General features: G+C 37.7%; 1 protein-coding gene across 9 annotated transcripts in view; it reads right to left on the reverse strand.

The window, feature by feature from the left end:
- The window catches only part of LOC147835390 (uncharacterized), a 136,239-nt gene that overhangs the window by 35,321 nt on the left and 85,404 nt on the right, over nucleotides 1-15,514 (reverse strand). For 2 of the 9 annotated variants that reach the window (XM_087268405.1, XM_087268406.1), the window contains one exon: nucleotides 13,658-13,824. In XM_087268405.1, coding sequence (XP_087124531.1) covers nucleotides 13,658-13,800 — 143 coding nt within the window. In that variant the 5' untranslated portion in view covers nucleotides 13,801-13,824. Of the gene's footprint in view, nucleotides 1-318; nucleotides 391-538; nucleotides 663-13,657; nucleotides 13,825-15,514 lie in introns of all 9 variants that reach the window. The other 7 variants (XR_015499823.1, XR_015499824.1, XR_015499822.1 and 4 more) reach the window with 7 other exon arrangements.

Consider the following 15,514-nt stretch of genomic DNA (forward strand, 5'->3'; position numbering starts at 1 on the left):
CCATTTATGGTAGCAAAAAGTCCAGACAACGAATGTTTTTAGTTAACCAGGTTTCAACAAAACTTTTTAATTCATACAAAGTTTAACTTTATATTTTTGTCAGTTTGATTGAAGTAAGGGGCAAGAACAAGCAAGAAGGTCACTGGTTTGAGCCCCAGCTAGGCCAGCTGGGACTTCTGTGTGGAGTTTGCATGTTCTCCGGTTTCCCCCACAATCCAAACACATGCACTATAGGTAAATTGAAGAACTAAATTGTCTGTAGTGAATGTGTGTGTATGGATGTTTCCCAATGCTGGGTTGTAGCTGGAAGGGCATCACCTGTGTAACATATGCTGGATAAGTTGGTGGTTCATTCCGCTGTGGCGACCCCTGATGAATAAAGGTACTAAGCTATAAAAAAAAAAAATTAATAAATGAATGAAATCAATTTTTGCTATGTTTGTAATAGCTGTAGTAATCTGAGAAGCTAATTTTGTGCACAATGCAGGCCACAATAAAAATGATTGACCTATAAAACTGATCTGAGCGCATATCTTACTTTGTGAAGTGACATCTGGATTTCTGCACTCTTGAGAAGCAGCAGCTGCTGCCGAACTCAAACGTCCAGAGATGAGCTTCGGCGTAACATCTTCAAGAGGGACTCGGAGTCAACATCTCATCTGCTGGAGGGACAGAGAGCAGCTCAAGGGTGCAACTCAACATGCCAAAGAAGGATTTTGAATGCAATCACGCAATCAGTACATGCTTCCTTTGGGGGCACCTACTTAAGTAGGGGCTGGTTTGTCAGACAGACAGAGACATACAGAAACACACACAGACAAATACACCGACACACACACACGGATATGAACAGGAGATACCGACAGACAAACACAGACAGACAGATCAATGCACACACATACACACAAACACATCAAACATTAGACAGACACACAACCTGTCACGTTCGAAGGTGGGAAAAGGAGTGATTTCAGAAACATAATGAGTTTATTTATGATAGAAATAAAATAAAATGCAAATCAAACTACCCAGAGGGAGAAAACATTAACAAAAACAACTAACAAACTTGACTGGGCAGGCTGGCAGGGATCATGGCTGGAACACACAACAGGATAAGGCATGATACGACACCAAACTGGAACAGGACAGCAGACATAAGGAGAATATAAGCAGAAATAATTAACACACAAACAGGTGAACATGATAAACTAATAATGAGTTAACAAGGAGGGAGGGACTAGACAATAGACAGGAGAGCACATGACACAAAGAAACACAAGCCATGTGCTCACACAAAACGAGACTGAAACACGCAGCCATTAGGTGCGTTCGACTTCGATCGATCGAAATCTGTCTTAAAGCGATGCACGCCGTTAGAAATTTTGTCCGGATTGACACTGCGCCGACGCCACGTGACTGTCACATGTGGCATCAAAGTACCGCGACAGCGCTCCAAGATGAAACGGCAGACTCAGCCAATGCAGCATCTGAAGAGCGACTGCTGGACCGGCGATGACGACACGGATATTACACAATTGGCCGAGTTCACGCATGACAACAACCACGTGTGTTTCGGGTTTATTATTGGACAAATTCTGTCTCACAAATTTCAAAACAAACAATTAACTTTTTATACCATCTCTATCTTGTACACATCATGCTTATTAAAAGACTACAAAAATTTTACTGCAGTATCATCTTTTGTTAAATAATTTGATTATAAAGACTAGATTGCTTGGATAGGTTTATTCCATCTATACAGACTATTTACAGTATTTGGCTTTATAAATTATTTAAATGATATATTTTAGTAAAAAGCCTATATGTTAACTCAAATGTGTCTTACAAACTTGTAATAAAATAATTACCCTCATTGATCTTGACACCCCTATAAAGATTTCTTAATAAATTGAGTTACAAAATAATTTTTTTGAATATAAAAATATGTGATTATAAAATATTTAATTTCCCGTCAAGCCGTTTTTGCAGAAAGGTTACAAGTGACTTTACTGTACCAGCTCTTTCTGGGAAATTTCTATTTAAAGTGTAGCTCATTTATTTGGGTCCTTTGGTTCAATCTTTTTTGGATTAAAATCTTTTTTTAAAAATGCGTTTATTATCCAAAATAATCGTATTTGTGGATATTTATTTCTTTTACGTGCCCTATCGTTTTCTCTTATATTTCACATGCGTTTGTTATAAAGGCTACTTAAATTCAATTTATAATTCCCTTATAGTTTAAAAATGAACTATGGTTTGTAGAGACTGTATTCTGCTTTATTTGTAATGTAAATATTTTGTTGTTATTGCAATAAATAAATAAGTGATTAAGCCAAGTGATCGGTCATGACTGCAAACTTTGAGCCCCGACGTGTCCAGCCTGACGGCTCCGTTTTCAACTCCGCCCCCACCTGCACCTAGCTAATCTCATTGATCACTGGCTGCAGCCATGCTTCATGTCGAACGCACCTAATGAGAACTCATAAACCGCATGTTCACAAAGCACACCACAAAAGCATGCAGCCACAATGTAAACACCGAGCCATGTGCTTAGACAACACCAACACAAACAGACGCAAGACACAAGCACACGATAGATGGAAAAAACCTTAATGTGCGCTCACACATTTGCAAAGTGCATGTTTCATCTCAGCGGCAACCGAAACAAAAACAAATCAGACTGAGACCCTGAGAATAAAACAGTGCGATGCCAACAGAACAAACACAAGTACAAGAGCACACGTCCCAAGCCTGCCCAGACCTCACGCATCCGCATCAAGCGGGAGTGCGCACGGGCTGTGTAAGCTCAAGAGGGCACTCATACAGAGATACACAATGACAGAAAAGGAGTGCTGGACCTGAGAAAACTCAAGCCGAGCACAACATTCAGGACAAGACAGAACTAGTGTCTGGACTCTGCCACCAAAACAAGAATTTACAAGACCAGAGTGGCAGAACCCTGACACAAACGTAGACAGACAAACAGGGCAGGCGGACACATACATCGACATACAGACGCACATAATAACACACATACAAACAGCAGACAGATAATCAAACACACAGACAGAAAGACAGACAGACAGACAGACAGACAGGCAGGCAGACACATACACAGACACCCACATTCACACAAACAGCCGACAGACAAACACACACACACTCACAAAAACAGACAGACAGATAAACACACAGACAGACAGAGACAGGCACGCACACACACTTGACAGAAAAGCAGCAGACCTGTAAAGCAGATGTTTTATTTCCCCAGGTCCCAATCCAGAAGCTTTAGAGATCTACAGCAGTGTAGGAAATGATGTCACATTAAAGACTCAAGCGTCCATCTACTGCAGTCTGTCTATAATGTGACTATAATGATGCTGTATTACAGATCAAACATCTGCTACAGCAAACACAAACATCTCATGCACACAACTAAACACACTCGGTTGTCAATATGAAGCAAAAAACTGGCTGTAAGAAAGGATTAGAAAAATGTTCACTTTTATAAATGTAACAGATTTTTATGTGAGATTATGTGAATGGTGAATGTCGATGAGACGAACGGAATCAGCGATGTAAACATGACTGATGTCATTACCATTGACATTAACACCTTATTATTACCATTGACATTAACACCTTAACATTACACCTTGACATCAACATTAACACCTGCCAAATGCGGGTAGATTTTAGCTGTGGTGGGCTAGACAGACACTCTCACTAGTCACTTTGGCTGGTTGAAAATCATTTTTAAATTGTGGTTTTCTTAAAAGCAGGGTTCGACAATAAGGATGGCCTAATATCCATGCAAATGTGATATTATAATCGAGAAACAGCATGACAAATGAAATAATTGTGTTCTCGCGTGCAAAAGCAAGCAGGTGAAGACCAAATGAGAGAATGATCACTCGCGCTAACAGTTGATGTGATGTGAACTGTTTGAAAGGCATGCGCGCTCCCGTTTCCTTGCTTGAAGCAACCATGTCTACAAAATGCAACTGGTGTGATCGGTTCTCTTTCAAATAGACTAGACAAAAAGTTATGCTCATGCACCCGACAGTCTTGCTGTTTTTAAGAGCTCCAGATTTGTCTTTTTGTAAGCAGCACCGGTTGCTTTCACTTTAATCATTCTGTGAACAGATTATTGGGCTAACGTTAACCGTGTGCGTGTGATCATCCTTTAATTATCACACACAGTATGTTTTTCACCTGCTTTCTTTTGCTTAGTTATTTTTATTAATATGGTTTAATTATATATATTTTTTACAATAACATTGCTTTAATAGGAGATTAACTCCACATTTATGTGTAGTTAACTTGTGATCTGGGACCTTTAGCCAGGACATTTTACTGTGTTTCAAATACATGACAATATTTAATTTTTTAAATGTCAATTGTTTTTTTAAAGAAATGTTTAATTAAATAAAAAAGTATTACCATACAGCTATATTTTGCTTATTTTGTTACATTTAAAATATCTGGTAAAATAAATAATTATTTATGTTTGGTGTGGTCAGAGAAACATTTGGTAAATCCTTCATTTTGAGCTCTGAAAAATTCATATGAAATAAAAACTAATTGTCATATGACACTATGAAACCATGGCACATTTGCTCATGCTCATTAAGTAAGCCTATACACAACACACAAGAAGTGAAATGAATAAGGAGGCATGTGGACATAGCACTAAATCTAAATCAAGTAATTTTAGCGTGTCAAAGTTAAATTCATGCATATACAATATATTTTCCCAACAACAAAAATGTGACTAGTGAAAATACAGAGTGGCTAGTAATGTTGGAAATCTACTAGCCAAAGTGGCTGGTGATCAAAAGTGTTAATGTCAAGCCCAGGTCATGTTTATAGTTGGTAATAAGACACGTTTTGGTCGATTGGATCACAGGTAAACAAGAGACCGATTCCTGTTCAAAGCTGGCATTTAAATGGGTATTTAAATATTTTGTCCACTTCAGACCATGGTGTAGGCTACTGTACTTCTCTGGTTTAGATGTGTATTATATACACAATAGTCTTTTTTGTTAGATAGATTGTTGTTAGATAAATATTTTAGAACATTAAAAGTATTTATACTGGGTGATTTACGAATAAAACTACATTGCAAAGGATCAGGAATTCATTTTAATGTGAAAAAGAGGATGCCGAAATGTGATAACAGCATTAATGACATTCTGTCATGAACACTCTCGTGATTTAGTATGGTAATAAATATGCATATGGCAACATTATTGTATTTGGTCTTGGTGCTATAGATCTGCTACACTGCTGCTTGGTTTATTATGGCAGAGCAAATACAGAGACCTGCTACTGCCAGTATATACACAGTACAGACATGCTGTCTGAGAATATAACACTGCTGCTGCAAACATAATATATGTAACCCCCGTATCAGATCTAACACAGGTGGAGCTAGGGTGGAGGAGGATCTCTGAAACCACAGCCACAGCTAAACAGTGCGAAACAATGCAGAGCATTTATACTGATGAGGAGCAAGCTTATTGGCTATCCGAACCGTGCCCAGGCCCGTTTCCTGGATCGTTTATGAAGTGTGAGTGCGCTAAATCGGGCTCAGGCACGGTTCACTTGGCCGGCCCTGGCCCGGTTGGAAGAGGTGGGCCTGAGCACGGTTCACTTGGGCTTTGGCGCGGTACGTTTGTAGTGTGAGTGCAAAACGTGCCAAAGCCCAAACTGAAAGCGAGACGTGACTTTTAAGGGACTGTTTCATATGGATTTATTAATCATTCTTACTGTTCAATGAACGCAAACTGCCCTAGATTATTAAAGATGCAAACTCTGCACAACAGCTGTGCACCTTCAGCAGACCTCCTCATTCCTGCAGCACGAGGGCTTTATGATTGTTTATGAGTGCCAAAAGTGGCGGATCTGTCCGGCGAAATATCTGACTGCGTCACCGCATCCCTAGGGACTGTTTGGTGAAATATTTGACTGCATGTCACCGCATCTCAAACGACTGAAACGATATAACTATGGAAATCTCCTCTGTGCTGAGCGAGAGCGCTTACTGAACAGCGCAGCATCGATGAGGTAAGTGTGCCCAGGCCCGATTGTAGTGTAAGTGAGGGCCTTTGAGGGAGACGGGAGGGGGGACAAGCGTGCTTTGGCCCGGTTCGAGCCAACTGTACATAGTGTGAGTACGGCCTAAGTGACCTATCAACCTGTGTGCGCATAGAGTTTTATGGCAGAAATTGAACTAATACAATATACATAGTCCTCTGAAAACAAACAAACAAAACAAAAAACAAATAGTGAAATCATATGAGCTTCAAGAGTGTGCTGTTTGAAGAAAATAAAGCAGCTTTAGCATAATGCTAAAAATAATTTAAAGGCAACCACATTTAGATTTTTTACATTACCCCAAAAAAAAAAAAAGGAAATATTATTTGGTGTTAAACTTAACTCATTTATTAGTTATAAACATATAGGCCTACAGAATTTTGTTTTAGAGTATACAAACATGACAGATGTTGTTCTTAACAACCGTACAGTTAAGTTTTGTGTCTAAGTGATGATAAATGGAAACATTTTGAGCAGTGTTGTTGGACAATATTGTAGAGTGATGTTGCTTGGTACAAAATAAAAAAATAAAAATTAAAGTCTAAGTTACTTTGTATAGATGTTTACATGATGTGCATTGTAGTTACTAAAACAGGTAGTATTAATTTTAGGCTGTACCTCTTTACTTTTACTTGGGTATAAAAGTGTAATCAGTACTTTAACTTTTTTTTCCAGAGTCGTTTAAAACAACAGTATCTGGATTTCTACTTGAGTAAAGATGTGTGTACTTTTGCTATCTCTACCTACATACATACTGTACACACCCCTGTATGCCTGTTCATGGTAAATTAGTCAATCGTTGACCGGTCCGCAGTGACAAAGGTTGGGACCATTGGTCTGAATGGTGACTCTTGTTGAACTGATGGACATTGAAAGTATATAGATTAGACAAATATGTAAATTCTTGTATTATTTAATATTATTTGTAAGGATGGCTAAATCTGTCCAATATATTATCAGACCCTGAGAATGGCTATGGAATATTATGAGATGCAATAAAAAGGTAAACTTTCTGATCTGAGAAGAAGATCAGGAAACCGGCTGTTCAACTGTTCTATTCAAATCAACCTGAGGCAGTTGACAATGGGCTGGAAACCCAGAGCTCCCCTCCCTCTTAATTGTTGTTGAAAAAGAATTTGAATAATAAGTTAGGTTGACTAGGCAGGTTAGAGTAATTAGGCAAGTTATTGTATAATGATGGTTTGTTCTGTAGACTATCGAAAAAATATATAGCTTAAAAGGACTACTAATTTTGACCTTAAAAAGGCATACCCAGAATTGAAATATCATTTAATTCAAGGGTTAAACTCTGTTTGACTGTGCATTAATGAGGTGAAGAGCGCAGTAAAACATATGCCGGAGCGTAGAGGGAAAAAAATCCATATTTTATGACGGAATAAGGTTGAATCCAGCAGCAATTCCAAACACATTTTCATACATGAGTGTCCAGGTCACAGTCTGTTTTATAAACAGTCAATCAGGTAGAAGAGCCATTGATTTATGTCCAATCACTGCCTTAAAACAACCATATGAATCACATTTCATTAGGCGAAAGCATCACTGAATTAATTCACTCCATTCATAATTGGAGTCAGTGTAAATGAGCAAGGGTCATATTTGATTTGAGCGGGAGCCTTGCAGACCAATCTATCAACCTCTGTGATGTGTAACATTAGTTTAAAGCCCTCCAGAAGCCGAACGCTGGCTGTGAGGGATTAAAGAATCTTCAAGAGAGGCCATTCAAGCGCTGGACTTATTAGAACAGGATTTATTTAATGGATTTTAAAGGGTCGCTGGCAAATGAACAAGTAAATAAAGAAGTGAAATAGTGTACCAGCCATTACTGTGCAAGCAAATATTCAACGATAATTATTTATAGAGAGATCACAGAATTGAAGATTACACTGGAAAAAAAATGCCATAATGTAATTACTTGAAATATATATCCTTATTTACAAAATCAGCTTCTCTGAATTATGTTGAAATAAAAACCCTAATAAGTTGATCAGGTTCTCAACGGTGCATCCATTTTTTGCTAGAATGATCTTCTATCTTTCTATTCTAAAGTTTATTCTCTTTTCTTAGTTGTTTTGCAATAAGGGGGAGACAAATGGCCCCAAAACACAACGAAAAATACAAATCGTCATCTTGGAATTATAAGGTTCTATCTGCGTTCTGAATGGTTTTGAGATATTGAGCTTCAAAGTTTTGCATAGCAAATAGTATGTGTGTAACATTTGTTTTTTAAATAAAAAGTCTTAAAATGTGAACAATGCCATAATGTAAATAAGTTTTCATCTAATAAGAATTTGTCAATGACTCAATTTTACAAAGTACAAAGGAAACAGTCACCAGTTTAATGATAAAACAACTTGGAAAAACCTGAGGTAGATACTTTCCAACATAACTCATTACTATTTATAGAGATTTATTTATCTAACAACATACTTAGTTTACCTTATAATTTGCACATAATCTATCTATACATAGTGTACATAGTAAATCATCTATACATTTAACAATTTGTAGATTTTTTATTCTACATTTATTTATTTTGTAACTCCTTTATTAACTGTGTTTTTGTCTTGTCATGTGTAAACATCAATATAGGCTCATTCTGAAAATTTACATTTTACATTTACATGTAGTCATTTAGCAGACGCTTTTATCCAAAGCGACTTACAAATGAGGACAAGGAAGCAATTTACACAACTATAAGAGCAACAATGAATAAGTGCTGTAGGCAAGTTTCAGGTATGTAAAGTTTAAGAAGCAAATAAATAGTTGAGTTTAGTCGTTTCTTGAAGACAGCGAGTGACTCTGCCGTTCTGATGCAGTTAGGAAGTTCATTCCACCAACTGGGCAGATTGAATGCGAGAGTTCGGGAAAGTGATTTCTTCCCTCTTTGGGATGGAACCATGAGGCGACGTTCATTCACAGAACCCAAGTTTCTGAAGGGCACATAAATCTGCAGAAGTGAGTGCAGATAAGAAGGAGCAAAGCCAGAGGTTGCTTTGTAAGCAAACATCAGAGCTTTGAATTTGTTGCGAACAGCAACTGGCAGCCAGTGCAAACGGATGAGTAGCGGAGTGACATGGGCTCTTTTAGGTTCATTAAACACCACTTGTGCTGCTGAGTTCTGAAGCAGCTGAAGAGGTTTGATAGAAGGGAGCCCGGCTAGTAGAGAGTTGCAATAATCCAGTCTGGAGAAAACAAGAGCTAGAACAAGGAGTTGAGCTGCATGTTCAGATAGGAAGGGTCGGACCTTTCTGATGTTATAGAGTGCGGATCTGCAAGATCGAGCAGTTCTAGAATACATAAACTTCAAGCATTTCCGTTTTCGCAAGGTTAAGCTGAAGAAAATGTGTGAAAATGTAGCCCTATGTACTTTTCTGAAGATCTCAAATTATGCAGCCAGAAGTACGTATGACTGCATTTAGTCTTTAAAACGAACGCTACAGGGCAGTATGATGTTGTTCCTTTTCTGGCCATGAATGAGTCTGGGGAAGAACGGTACCAGAAAGTGGGTAACAAAAACAGAAGCCAAAAAATTAAATAAACAAGTAAATAACAGGGTGAAAACATGGTTAAAATCAGGAGAGGGCTTTTCTTTTTCTGGATTTGCGTTTAGGGAAGGAAGAGGGCAGATCAGTCAGGCAGTCAGACAATAAGTCAGTCAACAGAGGCCTCTGGTGGATTTACGCAAGAACAGCAGGCGCGAATGGCACATTGGCCTCTAATGGATTCATGAAAACAACCTCCTGGGATGTATTTGCCGCTCTCCAGAAATGTACTGTATATATCGGTACTTTTTCAGAATGAGCCTGGGTTGCAGATACTATTGGTCATGATTGACAGCTTTGAGTAGACTTTCAGAGCTTTGAGAAGAAAGTTAAGCTACAATCAAGCATTCACATTTGATTTCTGTTTATTTTACCCTGACAAAATGAGTTGTTCAGTAGTAAACTGTTTTTACTGACACACAGGGTCTAATGGATCACTAAATTTGAGATAATAAATGTTGTTGATAAGATAACACAGCTAACATTAGCCATGATTTTATACAGTTAGATGAGGAAGGTCGAAATAGGAGAAAAATAGCCTATGGACCCTTTTTTACATTTCTCAGCATAGCAAGTCATCATGGATTAGTAAAACACACAGTCCAAAGACATGTGCTGTAGGTGAGATGGGTAGGCTAAATTGTTCGTCGTGTATGTGTGTATGTCCTTGTCCTCCAGGTTGGGGGATGAGTGTTGGGTTAACAACCCACCTCATAAAAACGAAATGTTACGAATCACCAATATGGTGCGGCTAAATATCTACTTCAATATCAATTTTTCTAGAAGTAAGTATATTTATAATTTTTTTTTAAATTCCAATTTTCCCAATTTACAAGGGAAAACTCCACTATATTTTTATAAAGACTTTCAGAAAAAAGGTAATACTGTCACATTTACTGTAAAAAAAGTTCAAATAAAGTTTGATAATATTATAAGCAGACATACATTTAACCAAATAAACAAAGGCTACTTTAAGCATAAGAAGTCCTTCAACCCACTGCTAGTGTGGGAAGTTATACTGTTAAATCTGCACACGATTCAACACCATGACAACAGATGTCGAAATGCTGTTCTTCTGCTCATCACAAGTCTCTCTGGAAATCACAGCAAACCTACAGATGACCACAGAGCTCTGAAGACGTGACAAAACTGCAATCTGAGTCCAGCTGAGAACTGCGGCAAAGCGAAGAGAGAGCGAGAGAAAGTGTGTGTGTGTGTCTGTATGTGAGAATAAAGACACCTCAGACTTAAGACTGAGCCAGCGGGACAGAGGCTCTTTTCTCCTGCCTGAAGGGTTTGATGGTGACACGGAGACATGGAGAATCTCCAATGCCAGAGACAGATGTTCCAGCTGGGCTCAGTCGTCGTGACATCTCGGCCCCCAGCTGCTGACCGCTCTCTTTTCCTTTCCTCACTGCTTTCTTGTTAGAAACGAGATCTTTCACTTTACTAAAAGGAGAAGGCCAATGAAAGCAGACTAAATATAATGAGACCTAAAAATGGCAGCCGGGCGCAGTACGTACCAATGTCACCTCACAGCAAGAAGGTCGCTGGTTCGAGCCCCAGCTAGGTCAGTTGGCACTTCTGTGTGGAGTTTGCATGTTCGCATGGGTTTTCCCCACAGTCCAAAGACATACGCTATAGATGAAGTGGATAAATTAACCTGTATGTGTGTATGTCCTGGTCCTCCAGGATGGGGGTTGAGTGTTGGGCTAACAACCCACCTAATAAAAACTAGATGTTATGAAACACCAATACGGTGCGACTAAATATCAACTTCGATATAAATGGCCCTGGGAGTAAGTAAAAAAAGAAAGAATCGCAGCCTCCGCTTGAAACCAGAAGTACTGCGTAAAGACCACATTCATGCTGTACAGGATTCAGGAGATTTGTAAGACATAGAACTAGTTTTGCTTTGTTTTAGGGTCAATCAAAATTCATACAATACAAAAAAATACAGTGTTTTTGCTCAATGTTAATACGCACCTAAAAAGAATCTAAATGTTACCAACATTGGTCCCACTTTATTTTAAGTGTCCTTAACTACTATGTACTTGCATCAAAAAATAAATACAAATGTACTTACTGTGTTCATAATGTAATTGAGAACAGTTGTGGTGCTCTTGAGTAGGGATAGGGGTTGGGTTATGGACAGGTTTAGTGGTATGGGTAGGTTTAAGGGTGGGTTAAAGTGTAAGGGATGGTCAACAGTGTATTTACAAATGTAATTACAGAAGTTAATTACAGATGTAATTACATACAGGTATTTCATTAAGCATAAGTACACAGTAAATACATGTATTTACACAATAAGTACATTGTAACAAACTATTAATTCCTGAGTAAGTACATATTAGTTAAGGCCACTTAATATAAAGTGGGACCCAAACCTTTTGCACAATTCTGCACCTCAAATGTCAGTTGCTTGACTTTGCAATTCCAGCTGTGATTGTGATTTATCTTTAAATAAAAGTGAAACTGGAAACTGAAATATTTAATTAATATTTTTATTTGCAACTACACCTCTAGAGCTGTAGTTAAAAACATAATTCCTGGTTGTGTTCTATGAATAGTTATCCCCCCTATTAGGGTTATTGCGATACCATTAGTTGATCTTACGTTACCATACCAGCTAAAGTATCATGATACCAAGTATTGCGATACTGTAATTCATAACTTAAATGATAAAGAAAATGGTCAGAAATACTATATAGTTATAATAGGCCTACTTGAATTTAATTCATGATTACCTTAAGGCTAAAGTATTATCTGCACCTCACACACAAGAAAAAATCATTAAAATAAAGATACAAATGAAATCTAATTAAATTTGTTACAAAGGAGCATTCTTTTCCAACAAAATTAGGCCATATGAAGTGATCAAAAATTATTTCAATGTTTTCTGTTGCTATTTTGTTTTTTGTTTTTTTATCTTTTTTTCCAGTCTTCTCAGGTAACTCAAAATTGTAATTTTGTAATTCAAAATTTCACTTTGTGAGTCTTATAAAGAGAGAGTCACTGTTGTTGTAGCTACTAAATCATATTAACAGGAACAGAAATGAGCCGATTTAGATGTGCGTTCTAACTGAAGTGTTAGAAAAGGTGCAATAGGCGACTATAAATGGCATGAATTCTACAGTTTTGCAACCTTAAAGGGCTCCACAGACTATTAAATTAAAATGGTCTATTGTTGCGCAAACATTTGAGAATTTTAGTGACTTTTCCACTTGCAGCATTATCTACTGCAGATAAACTTAATGAAGATACTACCATTTGCAAACTACAAATTGTAAAAGTAGACTTAAAAAAAACAACAACATCCCACTTAATAATAATATTAATAATAATAAGAATTATTATTATGTCATAGTTATTTTATAATAAGAATCTTTTCATTTCCTAATAAATAATACATTTTACATTTCATTTCTTAATTAAAAGCCTTATTTATTTATTTATTTGATTTATATGATATTAGAATACATGTTAGCTTTTGTGATTTTATGTTTTAGAATAAAATTTGTAATATTCTCAATAATTTTTGTAAAGGAAACATCTGCCCTATATGTGCCGTCTACATATATTATAATTAATGTGGAAAACGAGCACATGTTTTTACCAAAACTAATATTGGAATTTTTTAATTTTGTGCGTGTAAAAAAATATAAATTGCAAAAATAATGTTATGGGAAACACTCCTCACTACATCGTTCTTTTAAAAAATGATGCATCGTACTACGATAGTTCAGTCACAAGTTATGTTGTTCTTTGGGAAACACACCCAAGGCCAGGTTCTCCCCGCTCACAGTCACCCCAATCACTCTGATCACCCTCATTTGAGTTTGGATTAGCCCCGCACCTGCAGGTTAACCCCAGCTATTCACTCCAGCCCCATAAATACCTGCACCTCAGGTCACTCAATATCTGGCCTCATCGTTAGACAAAAAAGACAAACTCTCATGGTCAGTGATATCTAGCATTTCTGAAAAGTGTACCTGTCTCGTTTCCCTGTTATCTGCAGAACTCCGCGTCTTTCTTCTTCCTGGTGCGATTCCCTCATGTTCTCGTCTGGTGTCTGGCTCCCAGCTCCCAGTTCCATGAACCTGGTTCCACCTTCATCCTGCGTTCCCTTCATCATATGATCCACATCTTAATTTCCAAGCTGCAATAGATTCTGTTTGGTTATACTATTCATCTGCCACCGAATTCAATAAACTGTTTACTTTACTCACAGTATCTGGTCTTTTTCTGTGACAATATTAGTTAATTATTATTGTTTTTTTTTGGGCAGGAGTGATAATAAAGTCTTTTACACAAAGAAAAAATAAAAATAAATGTTATAAGTGCTATGATATATATTCATTTATACATAATAACCTATATTCTGTAAAAATACACTACATAAAATAAACTCATAAAATTCAGCACACATGCCCTAATAATAGCGATCAAGTAAAAGAGATGCTGACAAGATGATGTGTACAGTCATGTAACAATATGCAGCACAGCAAGCATTTACCAAGAAATACAGCCTTTCAGCTACTATTTTTAAGTAATTGTAGGCAGTCTACAGTACACTGTGCAGTTATGAGTAAACAGGAGCTGGTATTCCATCCAAACACAGCCAAAGCTGCACTGAAGACCCGTGTTTATTTTCAGCTAAGTGTCTCAAACAAATCTTTGAGTCAAGAGGTTTGATGCCGCAGACTTTGGCAAATGCTAGTTGTTCTTTCCTGGAAGCGTTTACTGCCTGGGAACTTGTAAACATGACTGTTTCCCGACAGACTGATAAAAAGCTGTGTACTGACTCCCAAAAACGGCACTAAACCGGAAGATCAGATCGGGCATTTGGAGAACGATTGTGCCATTTTGAAAGGCAATTGATATTAGATCTCTAAATGGTGCATGTTCAAGACAAAATGGGTAACACTGGCCAGAGTCTGTAGACTGCTTGCATTCCACATTCATTCCAAGCCATCAATGGAAAACTGCCTCCAATGACATGAAGCTCAGTAGGGAAGCAGAGAACTCCGACCTCTGGCCTGTGCAGTCACTGACAGGTACAATCACAAACCATTACAGCCGCTCTAGTGAGTAATAAATTAAATACATAAAATTGGTATGCTTCTTGCTAAATTTTGGGTCCCACTTTATATTAAGTGGCCTTAACTAATATGTACACTGAAATTAGTCACTTGTTACAATGCACTTATTACATAAATACATGTTTAACCAATGCATGTTGCCCATCCCTTACAGTTTGGTCCACCTTTAAACCTACCCAAACCACCAAACCTGTCCCTAACCCTACCTCTTATCCCACCTCAAATGTGCCAGAAGTGTTCTGAATGAATTATGAACACAGTAAGTACATTTTATTCATTTTTAGATGCAAGTGCATAGTAGTTTAGGTCACTTAATAAAAAGTGGGACCAAATTTTGTTAATTAAAGTGCTTTTGTCAATTAAAATGGCTTGGTGGCGCAGTGGGTAGCGCTGTCACCTCACAACAAGAAGGTCGCTGGTTAAGACCGTGGCTGGGTCACTTGGCACCCACGTGTACTCGTGGGTTTCCTCCGGGTACTCCGCTTTCCCCCACAAGTACAAAGACATAAGCTATAGGTGAATTGGGTAAGCTAAATTGTCCGTAGTGTATGTGTGGGAATGAGAGTGTATGGGTGTTTCCCAGTGATGGGTTGCATGGGGAATGGCATCCGCTGTGTAAAACATTTGCTGGATAAGTTGGTGGTTCATTCCACTGTGGCAACCCCCGATTAACAAGCCAAAAAGAAAATGAATGAATGAATAAAAATGCTTTTGGAAACTTTGTACAAAACTGTAAGTATAGTGATA

This window comes from Danio rerio, chromosome 9, assembly GCF_052040795.2.
Source record: "Danio rerio strain M-AB ecotype USA chromosome 9, GRCz13ab, whole genome shotgun sequence".
Classification (NCBI taxonomy): domain Eukaryota; kingdom Metazoa; phylum Chordata; class Actinopteri; order Cypriniformes; family Danionidae; genus Danio; species Danio rerio.